The sequence below is a fragment of the Protopterus annectens genome, chromosome 1.part0 (genome assembly GCF_019279795.1).
Source record: "Protopterus annectens isolate FY-2018-M chromosome 1.part0, PAN1.0, whole genome shotgun sequence".
Classification (NCBI taxonomy): domain Eukaryota; kingdom Metazoa; phylum Chordata; order Ceratodontiformes; family Protopteridae; genus Protopterus; species Protopterus annectens.
In genome coordinates this window covers 1,677,928,208-1,677,945,664 of record NC_056725.1, presented here as the reverse complement: position 1 = coordinate 1,677,945,664, position 17,457 = coordinate 1,677,928,208, and the positions used below count along the sequence as shown (strand labels likewise).

General features: G+C 41.8%; 1 protein-coding gene across 1 annotated transcript in view; it reads left to right on the top strand.

Moving 5' to 3' along the window:
- PICK1 (protein interacting with PRKCA 1) overlaps positions 1–15,985 on the top strand; it is a gene marked incomplete in the record, with an annotated part of 678,344 nt that extends 662,359 nt beyond the window's left edge. The window contains 1 exon segment of the mRNA XM_044068524.1: positions 14,871–15,985. Within this exon segment, the coding sequence (XP_043924459.1) occupies positions 14,871–15,103 (233 nt within the window).
- Positions 15,986–17,457: the final 1,472 nt, after the last annotated feature.

The window sequence follows — 17,457 nt, the reverse complement described above, 5'->3', positions numbered from 1 at the left end:
TCAAAACTATAAACACAAGCAAACACGCACTAACATTCCCTGGCACTTAAAAGTTTAAGCACATAAAGTAAGGCTGTCGTGCAGTTATTGAGTTCTGTTCCAGTCTGTACTATATACACCTGAAAAAGTGTGTAAAAATGAAACATGTGTTTTTCCCGTTTCAAAAGTGTATTTTATAACCTTGATTTTTATGGTCGACTTATTCATTCACCTTTGTCAAACACTGCATGGCAAAAATAATTGCACGCATGTCACCCTTCATTCTATACTTTATTTTGTTTTCTTTTAACTTAAAACCAGGTTTTGCAGATGATTTATAGATTTAAGTGGTGATCTTAATTAAGTGACATAAGTATGTGTGGGTGTGTCTGATCAGTTGAAGAAGTATCAGACCCAGCATCCAACAGATTGAAAACTTGAGCAAATATGTTGGTAGTGCTTTTAACCTGAATTGCAGTTGATTTTCATTAATGTATTGCTAAACACGAAACTACATTTTACAGCTAGTTACACAGTAAATACATTTTCCCCTAGAAAAATGATCACGCATATTAGACATCTGATGGATTCATCCAGACTGTAGACTATTGCACCAAAGCATATATGTGTCAACTGACCACTTAACTTCGCATCTAGTAAACCATAAGTTGCTATGTGAGATGACAGTGAACCATAAGTTGCTATATGAGATGACAGTTATTTATGAAACTTAATGGATAAAGTTATTTACTATGCAGTATGACTTGGGGTATTAGGTTTACCGCTTCCGGTACATAATTTTGTTATGTAAAGTACATCATGATTTGGTAACTTGATATAATATGTGATTACTTCTACTATATATTTTTTAAATATTCACAAACTGGAACGCACTACAGGATAGTAGCTTTTACATTTCTGAAGGATATAAATTCAGAAACTGAAATGCCCACATTATTTAGTGACTGTGGTCTTCAGCAGTTTGCTAGAAAACAATGCTTTTTACAAGGAGAAGACCAAAAATATTAGGCAAACAATCAATGTCAGTCGAGTCCTATGCTTCACATTGAGTACTCCTGCCCATGACACTTAATGACAATAATTAGAGTTATAGACTTTATTTACTTCAGAAAAGATGTATTAAATCACATTCTATTATTATATCAATGCCTCAAGTGTCCCTGATTATTTCCATATGTGTACCTGATCTGTTGAGAGTTTGAGAGCTATGCATACAGTCATCTGGTCTGCCCCTCTGAGTAGAAGGTTATACGATTTTTTATACTCTTCCAAGGATCATTTCCCCACCCAAATAATACTTAATTTTTATGACTCTGTTCTTTAAGCAGCCTCTTTTAAAAACACCATGTTGACTTTTGTTGAAATTCCAGAAAGCTATTCAAGTAATGATAGGCTATATCAGCTTCCAAAGTCTGGACTTTTTCATCTGAAGCATTTGTCTACATAAGTGCCACCCCCCACCCCCATGCATCCACAGTACAGATTACATTTGTTGTGGACAGAAACTTTTCATATTCTTCACAGAGCACATGCCAGGAATTGCAGGTGCACCTTAGACAGCAATACAGCTCAAACTGGGTTTGACTAATTAAATGCCACCTTATGAGTTTATCACGTTTACCGCCCTTGTTGTGCTATGCAAAAGCTGACTTTAGGTTCTGTATTTTTTTAACCTCCTGACCTGATTTGTTTCTTATTACATCAGTGAGTGTGTCCTCGAATCGCAATATGAGAAGCACTGGGGAGGGAAATTTTTGGATTTAGAGATTACTCTTCCAAGATGGCTGCACAGGCAGGCATAATGGAGGTGTCTGAATTTCAGCCTTCAGAGCCTCACCCTTGCTTTTAAGTAAATTCTGGGCTGCAGTAGCACTTGGAGAGGGCTGCCACTCCAGGCTCATGCCATCTGTGGTCTCGGGAGTGGTGACTGGTGAGTCATTATACAGTTTGTGGGTGGTAGCAGGTCCAAGATATCCAGAGAGAACTGACTGCTGAAGAGTACCCTCTTGTATGAGTTGCATTGCTTTTAGTGTTGCACGACCCCCCCCCCCCCCCGGTAGGGAGCACTAGTGGGTAAACGGAGAATAGCTATGCACATTTGCAGTTTAATAAACAGTAGTTTTCTAGTTAAAATGGTACTACCTTTATTTTGTCTGTGGATGTTTCAGTATCAGAAATTGAGCCGTGTTGTTAAGCTGCATCATTCCTTGATTGCATAGTAGTTTGAGCAGACATGACCCCAGTTTTCACAGCTATTTGAAGACTAACAGTCAGTCATGGTAGGGTATGGGGTTACTTTGCAGTAGTCCTTATTTGTTTTCTTTTTAGGCTGTCAGAGTGGCTCTGTGGTCCACATTTGACACCTGGAGTAAATAGGTAAATGAAATAAGTAATGACAAAGTGGAAAGACGTGGTTGCCAAGGCGATTAGGGTGGATGATTTGTAAAGGTAAAAGAGATGAGTAGCGAGTTGAGTAGCAGTGCTTGAATTTACACTTCTTAACTGGGAAGTCCAGCTGTAAGGTTCCATTTTCAGTGAAGTCTTAAACAGAGGAACAAATAATGCAACTGTAACCAATGAAAAGGACAACCAGTTTGCATAATATTAAGAACAAAAATGTTTAGCTGTCACACTTTTGTTGTACATACTAATAAGAATGTATGTTTCTCTGTATTTTTTTTCAGTAGTAAAACATGTAGAGCAATTCATTTTAGAGACATGATTGGAGTAATATTTTTGTACATATATAATGTGTGTGTATATGTGTTAGTCTGTATATACACCCCCCAAACACACACATACTGAAAGACAGCCTCTTTTAGTAGTTATCAAAGCAGAATTTGATTACAGAAATTTTGAGCTTCCTGTTTCAAAGTAAATGTTTAGGAAGAATGCCAAGTTTAGATTGTTCATGAGTATGTTAACTGTTTAAAAAGTGAATGACCAATGTGAAATATATAAGTTATGAAAAAGTAATTTAAAACGAACATTTTAGTCGCATTAAAAAGCTCCATAGGGTCTGTTATGTTAGTACAATTTAGGCAGCTTCTTGTTCATGTGTTTATGCCTGATGTGTGTTCACTGTTTGCGTGTTCTCCCAGTGTCTTTTGGAGTTTATTCTAGATATGTAGGATTGTTCCCACCCCCAACAACATGTTTGATTAGTTACACTAAATTGACATATATTTAATTTACCCAGGACCATTTCACTTTTAAATTTCTTTAGTGGTTGACTTTTTTCTACATCTCATGCTGGAACCAACCCAAGACTAACAGTTATTGTTTCATTACTTTTTTGTGCCTTTTCCTTGGTGTAATTGGGGTAGTATGAGATAGTGCTATAGGTGGGATGGGTGATTGTAGTGTAAGTGAGGTTAAAATTGTGAATATAATGTGAAAGGGAGGATGGGTTGGGTTGGTCACATTAGAGCTTAAGGCAAGGGTATCATTTAGCAGTTGCTGATAATCTACTATTCATGCTGACAGTACGACTGCCTATGTTTTAAATATAATGCAACCTAACTTGCGTGGAACTCACAAAAAGTGGAACAGACATCTTCAGTACTCCAAAGTAATGTTCAGAAGCCAGCTTTTTCCTGTTGACTATGGAATGGCCCCCAAATTCTGAACTGGTTGGCTTCTGTCTTTTTGGAGGATAGATCAATGATATATTCCATTCCCTAAAAGCGACTATCACTTTTGACAATTTTGCATATGTCGGCAGTAGTGATGGTGGTAGCGGGGCTGATAGGATATCCAGCCATGAATGGGTTATGACTTCTAAGCTTTAGCTAACCTTTTACTGATAAATTTGAAAGAGCATGGGGAACACCTTCTTCTTTTTCCTCGCATTCCATTGTGTTTTTGATTGTGCTGCATTGGATAAATTCCCAAAACAAGGTACTTAATTATTTGTCATGGGGTCCCTTTTGTTTATTTCTTCCGATGGGCTCTTCAGTGGTTGCAGAGTTTTTCAATAAAACAGTTCTGTGTTTGTTTTTCTTCCATCTTTGAGGCTGTAGACAAAAATTTGGACATTACTGTATAGATCAGACTGACAAACCTAGACAGTCTAGTAATTTTTAAGATGGAGTACAGTCACATTTTGGGACTTTCCACATGCTGATATTTCTTTGGTTGATGGCATGCACCTTACAAGAGCTTATCTATAGTCACTGTTCGTCCCTGGCAGATATTTCTCACTTTACCTATATCTAAAATGCCTAAAGATTCTAATGTTCTACCTATCATAGGCTCTTATAAGCAGGTACTTGGGTGATGAAACATTAAAAAACAGGGGCCTGGGAGATGAACCATTTACAGTTTGCCTGTGTCCATTACAGACATAGGAATGAAACCTGGGGAGAATTTCCTCTTCCCCATCCAGTTGTTCATCTTATAGTTGAATTGGGTTAGGAAGGAACTTTGCTTCACATGGATGGCGATCCTGTTCGGCAGAAGGGTAGGTCTCTCCAGCAGGTCCTATTTATATCACAGACAATGTTTAAGTCTTTAGAAAAGGTAATTCTGATGCTGTTTGTATTGTGGATATGCATCAGAGTGGGATATGATGATACCTTGTATGCTTGGCAAAGATCTTCACTCAATAAAACATAGGAAACTGAATCCAGGGATAGAGATTTGAGGTGGTCTGCAAAAGACATGTTACTTACACCCCCTATTCTTTTAATGCGGAATCTCTATGGACATTCCGATTGTTGGATGTGCCTGGTTAAGTAAATGCCAAAGGGGGAATTGTACTCAATGACAGATCTGATGAATGACGAATACAGCAACTTCTCACTTTGATATACTACTCAAAGCAGAAGATGCTATGTGACTTACTAAACAGCATTTGAGATGAAAGCAGTCAGAGAATTAGGTGTACATAATGACACAGGGAACATTGTAAATAAGTGCAACACCATCAAAGAAGTCGGTCAGAGTATTACCATCACAGAACTCTTCTTCCCAGGCAACATAGAAAGTCAGAGAACCACCATCAGTGAAGTAAATCAGAGTACTGCCATCACAAAAGTCATCTGCTGCACAGGCAGCATAGAAAGTCAGAGAAGTGCCATCAGTGAAGCCAGTCATGGCAGTTCGGTCAGCGTGAAGCATCCAAATGAAAACGGTGACACTAATTGTTCAATGAAGGATCTGGGTGAGTAAATCGCATGTACCAGTATTACAGAAAAGTAGAAAATTATAATACATCATTGCAAACCACATACTTTCCTCTTTTCACTCAGAGTGTACAGAGAAAAGTGAAGAGAATATGAAAACTCCCTATGGCAATGTCAGCCATCATGGCTAGACCAGTTGAACTTTGTAGTATATTCAGTCAAAGAGGATGGCCTCTATGGTTTAGACTATGTGTTGTTTTTAAGTTTTTAAGACAAGCCAAGGAAGGATGAACACAGATGCATGCAACTTTTGTTCGAAAAAAAAAAAGAAAATATTATAGTCATCGTAGGTGACTGAAATGCTGAAGTTGTTATAAAAAAAATTCAATTGGAATGTCAGGCAGGTTTGACATTGAATTATAAAATGAAGCAGACATAAGGCGGTTAAAGTTCTGCCAAGATAATTCAGAAGTCACAGCAAACACCATCTTGCAACAGCCTATACGTAGCCTTATATATGGATATCATCACATGGACATTACCACAGTAAGATCAAAAATGTCATTGTTAGAGAAAAAAGATTTGTATACTGTCAGCAAAATCAAGATCCAAAGCTAACTTTGGCCCATAACATCAAATTGTTACTGTAAACTTGTAGAAAACAAAAAAAAAATGACTAGGATAGCGAGATTTGGGCTGAACGATGTTACAAATGAACTTCTGCTGGAGGTGAAGTATAGATACAAGAGATCAGGCATGATGGACAGAGTACAAGAACAACTATGGACCAAAGTTTGAGATATTAGCCAGGAAGTGGCAAAAAATAATTCTAAACAGAAAGAAGAGTAAGAAGGCAAAATGACTGTCTGCAAAGGTTTTAGCAGTGGTTGAGGATAGAAGGATATCTAAAGAGAATGGGGATTGGGTACATTATGTAAAACTTTAATGCAGAGTATCATAGATAAAAGTAAGAGCAGATAAGGAGGGATCTGTAAATGAGCAATGCAAAGAACTGGAAAAAGACAATAAAATGTGAATAAGAGATCTGTTAAAGAAGATGAATTATGACATAATGCAAAAATGGAAGGAGAAAACCTGACAGAAACAGAAGAGAAAAGATCACAGAATTCAGTCAGAGTAGTACCACCACAGACGTCTGCTGCTCCACAGACAACATATTAAGTTGGCAAGAACACCAACATCACTAACATGTACAATGATGTGATATTTAACTGGAGCCAAAATTCTGAGGACTGAAGTTAAATAGACACTAGAAACCATTGCTAATAAGGTTAAACTGCCAGATGAATTCTTTAAAATCCTGTAACACAGTAATGTAACATTGCTGCATTTAAGTTGGCAGCACCTGTGGAAAACAGGACAGTAGCTATTGTATTGGAAAATGTCAGTATGTTAAGTTGTCTATCTCGCCTTCATTCTTGCTGGATGGGTTCGGAGCCGATCTCGGCTCCGACTCGGCCACTCTAAAAGCTCGAGAGTTGGTTCCACCGGCTCGAGGCTGCCCCTATATCCCACAATGCTAGGCGTGAGTTACCTCAGATCTCGTTTGCCGCTACAGCGATCGAGGTGTTTTTCTACCGGCTCCAGGTTAGTTTAAATTAGATAAGTCTAAGAACCTTTAAACTTACTCTAGCTTAGTTTATCCCCTTTTTTACCTTTAGTGTAGTGGATATTTATCCTTTCTATCATCTTATCCAGCCCCTTCTTTAAGAACTAATAAGTTCTTTCCTTAGGCCTTTGGGCCCTTCCTTCCCTTCAGGGTGTGTATGTGTTTTTGATAGGAGTTTTATATCCTTAACTTAAATTTCAGAAGTTTTGTTTAAAGTAATTTTACTTAGATTTTTTCTGACAGTGTAATCAGTGTGTGTGTTGTTGTGTGTGGTTACACTTCGGTTCCTTGAAAATGTCCAAGGATTCAAAGGTCTCAGGCTTCAAGAAGTGTGACTCGTGCTGTCAGAAAATGTCTCTGACAGACGGTCACACTTCTTGTGTGTACTGCCTGGGACCTTTACACCTGCAAGACTCTTGTGCTGTATGTCATGGCTTCAGCCCTAGAGTCCTGCAGGAAAGAAAAAACAAACTCATACTAAGGGGTTTGCTTAAGCCTGAAGGTTCCCTATCTGCTACCTCGGGAAAACCTTCCAAGGCTTCTAAGACCTCGGCTCCAGCTTCTGAGTCGAGGCCTAAGGCTTCGAAGCCTGCTGCTACATCGGCTCCGGCTGGAGCCGATGAGTCTTTGGCTACAGTTTCTGTGGTTCCCTCGGCTCCAGCCGGAGCCGAAGCATTGGAGATTCCTGGGTCGGCTCCGATCAGACCATCGGAGCCGACATCTAGAAAGAGGTCGAGGTCACCATTCCTTGGCTCCGTTCATTCGGCTCCAGCGTCTCCCTTGCTGTCTGAACGGAGCCACAGATCTCACTCCTCCAGGTCATCGAGGCTCTCGGATCATGACCTCCAGAGGGTAGTGAGTCGACTTTTAAAGTCCGAGGCACTGGCCCAAATGCTTCAGAGCCCGACTCAACAGTCGATGCATCAACTTATTCCTCTAAATATTCCTCCTCCGACTCCTTTGAGCTCGGAGCCGGGGCGTCTCGGAACCGAGACTGTGGTAGCGTCGGAGCTGATACATTTGTCTTCGGCTTCGTCGTCGGCTCCGATTTCTTCTTTTGAAGAATCTCGGCGCCGGACTTCCCTCGTCGGCTCCGAGGGGGTGAGTGGCATCGGACCCTTGTCCGACCCCCCTCTCCCTCTCGGTGCTTCGGCGCTGGTGAGTTCGGCTCCGACATCGGCCTCGGAGCCATCTCTGTCGGTGCCGAGGGAGGTTCTCAGCTTCTCGGAGCGGGGACCTCTGGCTCTGCCTGACAGGGGTGCGTTCGAGGTCATGCAGAGTGTGTTGGAACCTTGTTCGACTCCACAGTCGGCTCCGTCCGCCCCTCCCTCTTCGGTGTCTCTGGTTATGTCGACTCACTCTCTCATCCCAGACCGCAGAGAGCCAGCTCCTCAAGAATCCCCTGTGGGGATCTCATCTTCTTCTGAAGCCTCCCCTGAATTGGCAGGGGAGCCCCCTAGGAAGAGAAAGTGTAAGAGGAAGCATATAGACTCACCTGAGTCTGTCACCTCTGACACAGATTTAGAGGATTCCGAGGGTTCCCCCCGTTCCCCTTCTGAAGATGTCTCCTTTGCGGACATTCTAGAGATTCTGAAACAGAGGGGAAATTGGCCAGCCCTTAACCCTTCGGAGGATGAATCTGTGTATCTTGAGGCGTTTGGCTCTCGCCCCTCCACCTCCTGGGTGTCCCCCCCTTTGATCCCCTCATGCAGGTGGTGGCAAAGAAAGCCTGGACGGCTCCTGACTCAGTGGACCCTACCCCCAGGAGACCTTCTAAATTTATAACAGCACCAACTGACAAAAAATTTCTGACCAAAGGTGTTAGTGGATGCTATGGTGGTAGCTGCTGCCACCAAGAAGGAACTAGCTGATCCTTCAGTGCCTGTTCATCCCCCTAACAAGGAATCTAGGTCTATGGACAGGTATGGGAAGCGGATGTTTTCGTCAGCGACCTTTGCAATGCGTTCGCTGAACTACCTATGCCATTTCACCCGTCTCCAAAGAGACTTGATCAAGGAAGCGGGTGAGATGTTGAAGAGTCCTACAGCTGCAGATTTTCAGGACAAAATGAACACCCAGCTGACTACCCTGAATTCAATAGCTAACTCCTCCATGCGCCTCCTTTCATATGCGGCTGATGGAGCGAGTAGAGCCGCAGGGACAGGTGTCGCCTTACGCCGGCATGCCTGGATGCGACTATGCAATTTTGCGGATCCCTTTAAAACGTCTTTCACTAATTCCCCGTTTGATGGATCATCTCTCTTTGGTCCTCAAGTGAAAGAAACCTTGACTAGGTGCGAGACGGATGGCAAAACTCTGTCTGCCGTTGGAGTTCTTCTACTCCTTCTAGACCTTACCCCAAAGGCCAGAAAAGTGGGAAAATGTGTTTCCGCAAACAATCTCAAGGGAATTTGCCTGACGCACAGAGTCGGTTCCCCTCCAGAGGCAGAGGAGGGAACAATAATGGTAGACATCGCCCCAGAGGCAGAGGGGGTCCGCAGAACCAGGGCAATCGAGAAACCTTTTCCGATAAGCCCTTTCAGCATCCCTGAGGTGTTGCCCGACTGTCCACCTTTGGAGGCAGTCGGGGGAAGATTGTCACTGTACCCAGAAGCCTGGCTATCCCTAACTCAAGACAAGTGGGTACAGTCCATCATTTCCGAAGGCTATTCCATTCCCTTCATTCGCATTCCAAACCAATCAAAAAAATCCCTTCCAGATGTTCCACCCACTCAAAGGGATCTTGCAGCTTTGGAAATTTCAAAGCTGCTTGCAAAAAGAGCAATTCAGCCAGTTCCAGCAGACCAGCAAGGATCCGGAATCTACTCCAGGTTCTTTTTAGTTCCAAAGAAAACAGGGGACTGGAGACCAATTTTGGATCTCAGTATCTTGAACAAGTCGGTCAAGAAAACAAGATTTCGGATGGTCACGCTACAGTCCATCCTTCCCCTTTTGGGAAAGGAAAACTGGATGTGCTCTATAGATCTTCAGGATGCGTACTATCGCATAAAAATGAACAGACGCTCCAGAAGATTCCTCCGCTTCAGGCTGGGAACCAGTCATTTTCAATTCAGGGCCCTGCCCTTTGGTCTCACCACCGCCCCCCGGGTGTTTACCAAATGCATGGCAGTGGTAGCTTCTCATCTGAGACGTCAAGGATTCCAGGTGTTTCCATATTTGGACGACTGGCTCCTCACAGCTCCCACCAAGCATCTTCTCTTAATGGCCAGGGACTACACCTTTCGCATTTGTCAAAAGTTAGGCATTTCAATAAATTGCGAAAAGTCTGTTTTGTCGCCTTGTCGTACTATTACTTTCATAGGCGCAAATCTAGACACAGTCAACATGTCTGCGAGACTAACAGATCAGAGAATAGCAGACATACACAAACTGGTCTCGCTCCTCTTCAGCAGCAACAGAGTCAAAGCCAGGTTAGTTCTGAAAGTATTGGGGATTATGGCGGCTGCCATACCTCTGCTTCCATTAGCCAGATTCCACATGAGAATCCTTCAATGGATGCTCTTCACACAATGGTCATACCAACAACTTCCGATGTCCCACACCATTATGATTACGCAAACATGCAAGAATCATCTTCTGTGGTGGATGTCTTCCCCTCAGCTCTTCTTGGGAAGACCCTTTGTTCCTTCTCCTCCGGTTGCTACTCTGACAACGGACGCCTCCCTGATCGGGTGGGGGGGGCATTATCAGGGCAGAACTGTCCAGGGCACATGGCAACCAGACGAATGCCACTTGCACATAAATGTTCTAGAGATGAGAGCAGTGCTTTTAGCGTTGCAAGCCCTTCAACACTCTCTTCCCTTGGGAACGATAGCAATCCAGACGGACAATATGTCTGTAGTGTGGTATATCAACAAACAAGGCGGAACCAGGTCCTATCCCCTATGTCGAGAAGCACTCAGACTGTGGCAATGGGCGATTTCTTCTCAGCGGTTTCTGATAGCAACTCACATCCCGGGAAGTCCAATCAAATCGCGGACAAGTTGAGCAGAGCTATCCTCATGCCTCACGAGTGGTCTCTGAAAGACTCTGTTGTGAGAGAAATATTTCTCAAGTGGGGTCAGCCTTGCTGCGATCTTTTTGCTACTCCCCAAAACAGCAAGTGCAGAGATTATTTCACCCTATTCCCGTTACCAGGCCAGCCCAGCAGAGACGCTCTAGTCCAAGTTTGGCCCCGGGGACTTCTGTATGCATTTCCTCCCTTCCCACTAATCTCTCAAATGATACAGAAAGCTATCGCTCAGAAGGCCTCATTGATCCTCATTGCTCCTTACTGGCCTCGACAAGTTTGGCTCCCCTTTCTGCATCAATTTCTGTTGGAGCAACCTTGGCATCTGGACCTAGTTCCAGATCTTTTGATCCATCAGTCGGGTCAGTTACATCGCTCCCTCCCCTCTCTGAACCTCACTGCTTGGTTCCTCCAGTTCCAACCTTAGCCAGGCTTCCTCAAATATCTCACACTGTTCGAGATATTTTGATAGCTTCCCATAAATCTTCCACTCGAAAGATTTATCTGAGTAAGTGGAAACGTTTCGCCTATTGGGCTCAAGGAAGGGACTTAGATCCTTTCACTGCTCCCATCCATATGGTTCTTGATTTTCTAGCTGAACTTTTTCATGCAGGTTCATCTCCTTCTACTCTCAAAGTTCAATTGGCAGCTATATCTAACTTTCATGTGGGCATTTCAGAGTCTGCCATAATGTCCCACAAGCTTTGCAAAGCCTTTTTGAAGGGAGTTTTTCTACTCAGACCTCCTATAAGAAATCCTCCTCCTCCTTGGGACTTTAATTTAGTTCTCAGTTCCTTGATTCTTCCCCCTTTCGAACCTGCAGCTTCCTGTTCTTTAAAATTGCTATCATGGAAAACTCTCTTTCTGGTGGCTATTACTTCAGCGCTAGAAGAGTTTCAGAACTTCAGGCACTCAGCTGTCGATCACCATATCTGTTGTTCCACAAAGACAGGGTATCCTTACGAACCAACCCGTCCTTTTTACCTCAGGTAGCCTCTGCTGCCAACCTAAATCAAAGCATTGACCTTCCTGTGTTCTTTCCAGAATATTCTAATAGGTCTGAACAAAAACTGCATTGGCTAGATGTTCACCGTCAATTAAGGTACTATTTGGATAGGACCAAACAATTTAGAAAAACTGACCAGCTGTTTGTCTCTTATGCAGAAGGCAGAAAGGGACTTTCTGTTTCCAAGGTATCGCTATCTAGATGGCTAACATCTCTGATTTCAATCGTTTACGAAATTAGACACCAAAAGCTGCCTAACAAACCTAAGGCCCACTCCACCAGAGCTTTGGCTACTTCTATAGCCTTCCAAGACAGACTGCCTATTGACACCATTTGTGCAGCGGCTACTTGGGCTACTCCTCACACTTTTATTTCACATTATAAATTGGATTTAGCTTCTAGGCATAGAGCTAACTTTGGTTCCACTATTCTCAAGAGTCTGTTCCGTTAGGCCACCCGGGACAAGGTGCTAGGGACGCGGTCCCATCCAGCAAGAATGAAGGCGAGATAGACAACTTAACATATAGAAGTTATGTTCTTACCATAACGTTCCATGTTAGTTGTCTTCTTCTCGCCTTCTTTCTTGCGTCCCACCCTCCTTCCCCCTGGCCTGGACAGACCTGGAGGAGTTTGATTATGACCTCTCTTTCTACCACCTCTTTGCTATACTTATATGCTCTGTGGTGCATATTTTCAGGGATCAGGATTTAGGTCTCCTTTCCTCTTTCCCTTTGTTATAGAGGTGGACTGTCTTTCCAGTATTTCTGGTTGTATTTTTAGCTGAGCCTAGCTCACAAACGAGATCTGAGGTAACTCACGCCTAGCATTGTGGGATATAGGGGCAGCCTCGAGCCGGTGGAACCAACTCTCGAGCTTTTAGAGTGGCCGAGTCGGAGCCGAGATCGGCTCCGAACCCATCCAGCAAGAAAGAAGGCGAGAAGAAGACAACTAACATGGAACGTTATGGTAAGAACATAACTTCTATTTATATTCCAGTCCGAAAAATTGTCAGTGCTACAGATTGTTCCAGTTGTCAATTGCACTTTTAGAAAGTACTGTATTCCCAAAACCAGGAAAGCTATTAGCCCAGTACTGAAGTTGGGGTACTGCAATCCAAATTTAGTGCAAGTTAGGCATGACAGAAGATCACTGTCAAAGAGCATATATTGGGAGAGAAATTTACTCAAATTCCAATGGTCATGAACATGGAAAACATTAAAGTTAAAGAAAACAATTTCAAGTGTCATTGAACTTTAACTTGAGAAAGAAGACAACAAACATCGGCATTTTTGAACTCCTTGAGACAGACTTTGCCTCTGCCTTCCACACCCATTCTAGAACTTGTTGAAAGGAGAGAAAAGATACACTAGGATATTTTTGTTATTGAAAGTCTTGAAAAAGAAAATGAATTGTGCTTAAAATCATTGAAAGAACAGTAAACTATCCAAAAACATTATGGTCTGTTTAGAAAAGTGTGATGATTTTAGTTATTTGGTACATCAGTTAAACGCTTTCAATAATTTATCCAAACCTCTGTGCATGTGGTTTATATTTTATGTTGGATGACAATAAAGTAGATTTTGTCTTACAATCCTATCTAAAATGCAGCAATAATTACAGTAGTCGTTATACATTGCGCATGACTAAACTGAGTATTTGCTTGTTATGATTTTTTGATAACATCTACTTCTTTACTTGCTGTGTTAATTTTACTTAACTGAACTTCACTGTTTCCACATAAATCATTATTTAAAAAAATACTTAATTCTTTCACTGTGGCTAATATTACCTTTACTGGAACTCTTTCATAGTTTATAACAATGCATATGCCCACTATGCCATATAAGGAGTGAGTTGATATGGTCAACCAATCATCTCTTCCAGGTATGCATTAAAAGCACTCTCACTGTTCTGTACATGTGCCTTGTGCTGCACAGGAATGAATTGTTGCTACTACCACATCCACACCAAAATCATGTGCAACTGAATGTGTATTGATGTCTTTTCACACATGATGTCAGACCTTCTTAAGGTGACCATTCCATACCCACCAAGCCTAGTGCCCCACTTTCCCACTCCCACCCCGGTTGTCAGCTAACCAGAATGCACCCCTACCCTTTTTGCAGATTCCTGGATCTGCCACTGATTTCCACTAAAGCAAGTGCAGGGGTTGCCACAGCCATCCTACAGGGCCTGCTGTAGACCGCTCTCGCTCACCGCTAGCCAGCCACTGATCTTTGAACTGTGGGAATCTTCTTAGATGTCATTATTGCAACAGTGAACATTTGATAAGCATAGTACAGTTGTGTAATACCATAATTGTAGATGTATAAGTATGTTCACTGTTGCAGTACCATTCTCCCCACCACCACTACAGCTTTAGTTCCTTTCAGCATCCCTGGGTTGGGGTGGATACACTAACTCTTTCTCTTACCTTCCCTTTCCAGTACCCTAACCAGACCATCTAACTATTTTAAGGTTGACCTTTGTCCTAGAGAGGTAGGTTGCCAGTCTTCTGATTGAGCTTAAACTTGAGGGTCCTTATCTCCAGGCCAGTCATTGCACTAGCTGTAGACCTCTCCTTTAGGGGTGGGGAATGATGGCAATCCCCCAACAGCAGTGTCAAACTGCAGTTGTACATCCCTTAAAGAATCCTACTGCTAAAAGGATGGACCAGGTGATTGATGCCTGCCTTTCCCATTCAGATGATAAATGTTCTAAAGCACTAGGTTCCTGTTATTTGTACTGTGGTAAGTATGCTTAAACAACAGTGTTTTTCAACTATTGCTGAAATCATGTATAGCAGGTAATATTTTTTGTGTGCGAGGATAATGAAACAAAAGGCTGAGATAGGGCACAGTTGAAGCTCTATTAGCTAAACCCTGCACATTATTTCCTACCACTTTTGCATTTCCTTTTGTATCTATAATCTGCATTCTCTGACTTCCTTAGCTGAGTGTTCTTTTGTATTTGCAGGCAAGATTGCGCATATTATATTGGCTTACAAATGGGTCCAAAAGGGAAAAAAAAGCATTTGTTCATCAGGTTAATTTTTCTCTCTCCCTCTCTAATTTTCAGTGCAAGATATTGTGTTTCAGCTGCAACGCTTTGTCTCTGCCATGTCAAAGTATTATGATGAATGTTATGGTGTCTTGAAAGAAGCTGATGTATTCCCAATTGAGGTGGACCTTACACGCACTACACTGAATTACAGCCAGAAAGATGTTTTCACAGATGAAGCAGAGGAAGAGGAAGAAGAGGGGGAAAAGAAGCAGGAAGAAAATGGAGAGAAGCTTATCGATAATGACTGAGGACTCAATCTTGGTTCTAAAGAGCTATTTTTTTAACACTCAAGGGGTGATATAATGAAACACAATTCAAAATAATTTAATGTTTTAATATGGTGGGGAAAATCAGGCAGCCAGCAGAGATTCTAAGCAGGACAGTCACTGATCTCTAACTGGTTGTAACAAATCTATGGAAATTTGTCTGGTATTGAAAAGCAACGATGGGCACAATAATGTGATAAATAATCTGTTATCCTAGTGTATGTATATTTTACACTTGGCATGAATGTGATAACCACTATATCCTCAGGTTGCAGCTGTCCATGCGCTTGCAGCTCAGGCTGTAACACCTGCATTTTTGTTATTGTTGTTACGTTACCTCACTGTGACATAACACTTAGTTCATTGTACCCTTCATTTCAGAATATCAGAAATGTAACTGGGGTGGGGCAAAGGGGGCAGCTACCCTGGGTGCAAGTTGTTAGACTGTCTGGTGGCATATCAGTGCAGTATCACCATTCACATAAAAAGCTGTGGGTGATTTCTTGGCTTTTTTAATGAAAGCCAACACTGCGTTCATAAAGTCAGTGTGTTAGTAACTGTAGCAAAAAACTTTTTTTTTATCCTCAATTTTGGATTGTGTGAGGCACCAGATGACCTTGCTATATGAATATATAAATTTGTATTTCTTAATTGCACACAAATTTCCTTTGCTTTTCAATGTTCATAGTGTACTGGTAACATGACTGCAGCCTAGTCCTTGGTACCTGCCCAACAGTCAACACTAATTAGTAGAGCTTTTTCAGCAAATTGTCAGTGCAGTTATTAGCCTGTGTGTCTTATCCTGTCCACCCTTCTGTTCAGCGGATGCTTACTGTGTTTCATCACCAACTCTGCAACTTGATGTTTGTTAGCTGTTTACTTTGTCACAGTTGCTGCATTTTCTTCAGCATGCATACATTTTACTGCCCAGCATACTTCTCAACTGTCCAGATTTTCACAGAATGTCCAGATTTTTGCCTCATATTTTTGGTCTGGTCCTCATAAAATATGTGATTTTCTGTCAAATCAGTGAAGATTGAAGTCACTAAATAATGACGTACATTTGAGTTTCAGACATCATATCCTTTATGCTAACACAAATCTTGTTGTTCTAGCAATTTTCCAAGTTTATATAAAGCAATATTTATCTGTACCTATTTTTGGGACTTTGTCCCGCCATTATTTTAGGTTTTATTCAGTTTTTTTGTGCTAACAGGTTGAGAAGTATGCTGCCCAGTAGCTAGCATTCATTGGCAGTTTGTTTCATCACACCTGTCTTTCTGCGTAGCAGCTTTGTACTGTTTTATCTGTAGACCTGTAGCCGAGTATGCAGCTGTGTATCGCGTGCTTCTTTCTCCTAAGCACCAAATTGCACTGCTTCAGCAACAAGCCTGCACCTTGTTGTTCTGCGGCATTCTACTTGGTCACATTTACTTAACTGTTTTTTTCAGCATCTGTTTACTACTTCAGTACATCTGTGCCTGTTATGTCAGTGCCTGTGAAGTGTGTCATCTCACAGTAGCAAATTTCCTGGTGCCTCTTTACAGTAATGAGCATGTGTACCTTTCCAAAGTGGAGACAGGTGTCTTAGTTATTTATTCGTACTTATTACTGCCATTCCATTCAACTGTCACAATCAGAGCTCTCACTGACTGAGTCATTTCTAATGTTAACCTCCTAGTTTCTTATAGTGTCATTTTAAAATTACGTTAGTCTTATTTGTCTAGTATATCAGAGGACTTTGTTCATGGTGCATCAGCAATTCAAAAATGGATCTGATTACATAGTGTGTTTATCAAACCAGGATTTATCAGGAAAATGTTTGAGTCTGTAGATGAGGGAGTTGGACTGTACAGCTGTGTGCTCCCACTCTGCACATTCCTGCTATTCAGCAGTGGTCATAGTCAGGAATTTATTTGTTTCTGCTGTGCTGAAAAAGCCATTGTTTCATATGTGTTTCATTGCTGTGTTCCTTACTGTTACATGTATACACACATATCTGCATTTCTCTCTTTAGTACTAATCAAGGATGTACCCAGATGTCACTTTTCAAAAAAAATTATGTTTTTAACTGGATAGCTCAGGGATATGGTAAAGAAGCATCCTTTCATGGAAAGGATGAAGAATGATTTGTGTCTGGCATTCTAAGAGTTGGTAGTAACACAAACAATGAAAATCAGTACAGCATGGGACAGGCAAAAGGCAGTGCTTATAAGGGACAAAAAGAAGCTCCTTGTTAAGTAGGATGCACAGCTTCTCTGGAAATTATGGAAATGGCAGACAACCACTCCTTATCTGTTTTCAGAAATGTTTTTTTTTTTGTTTGTTTCTACTTG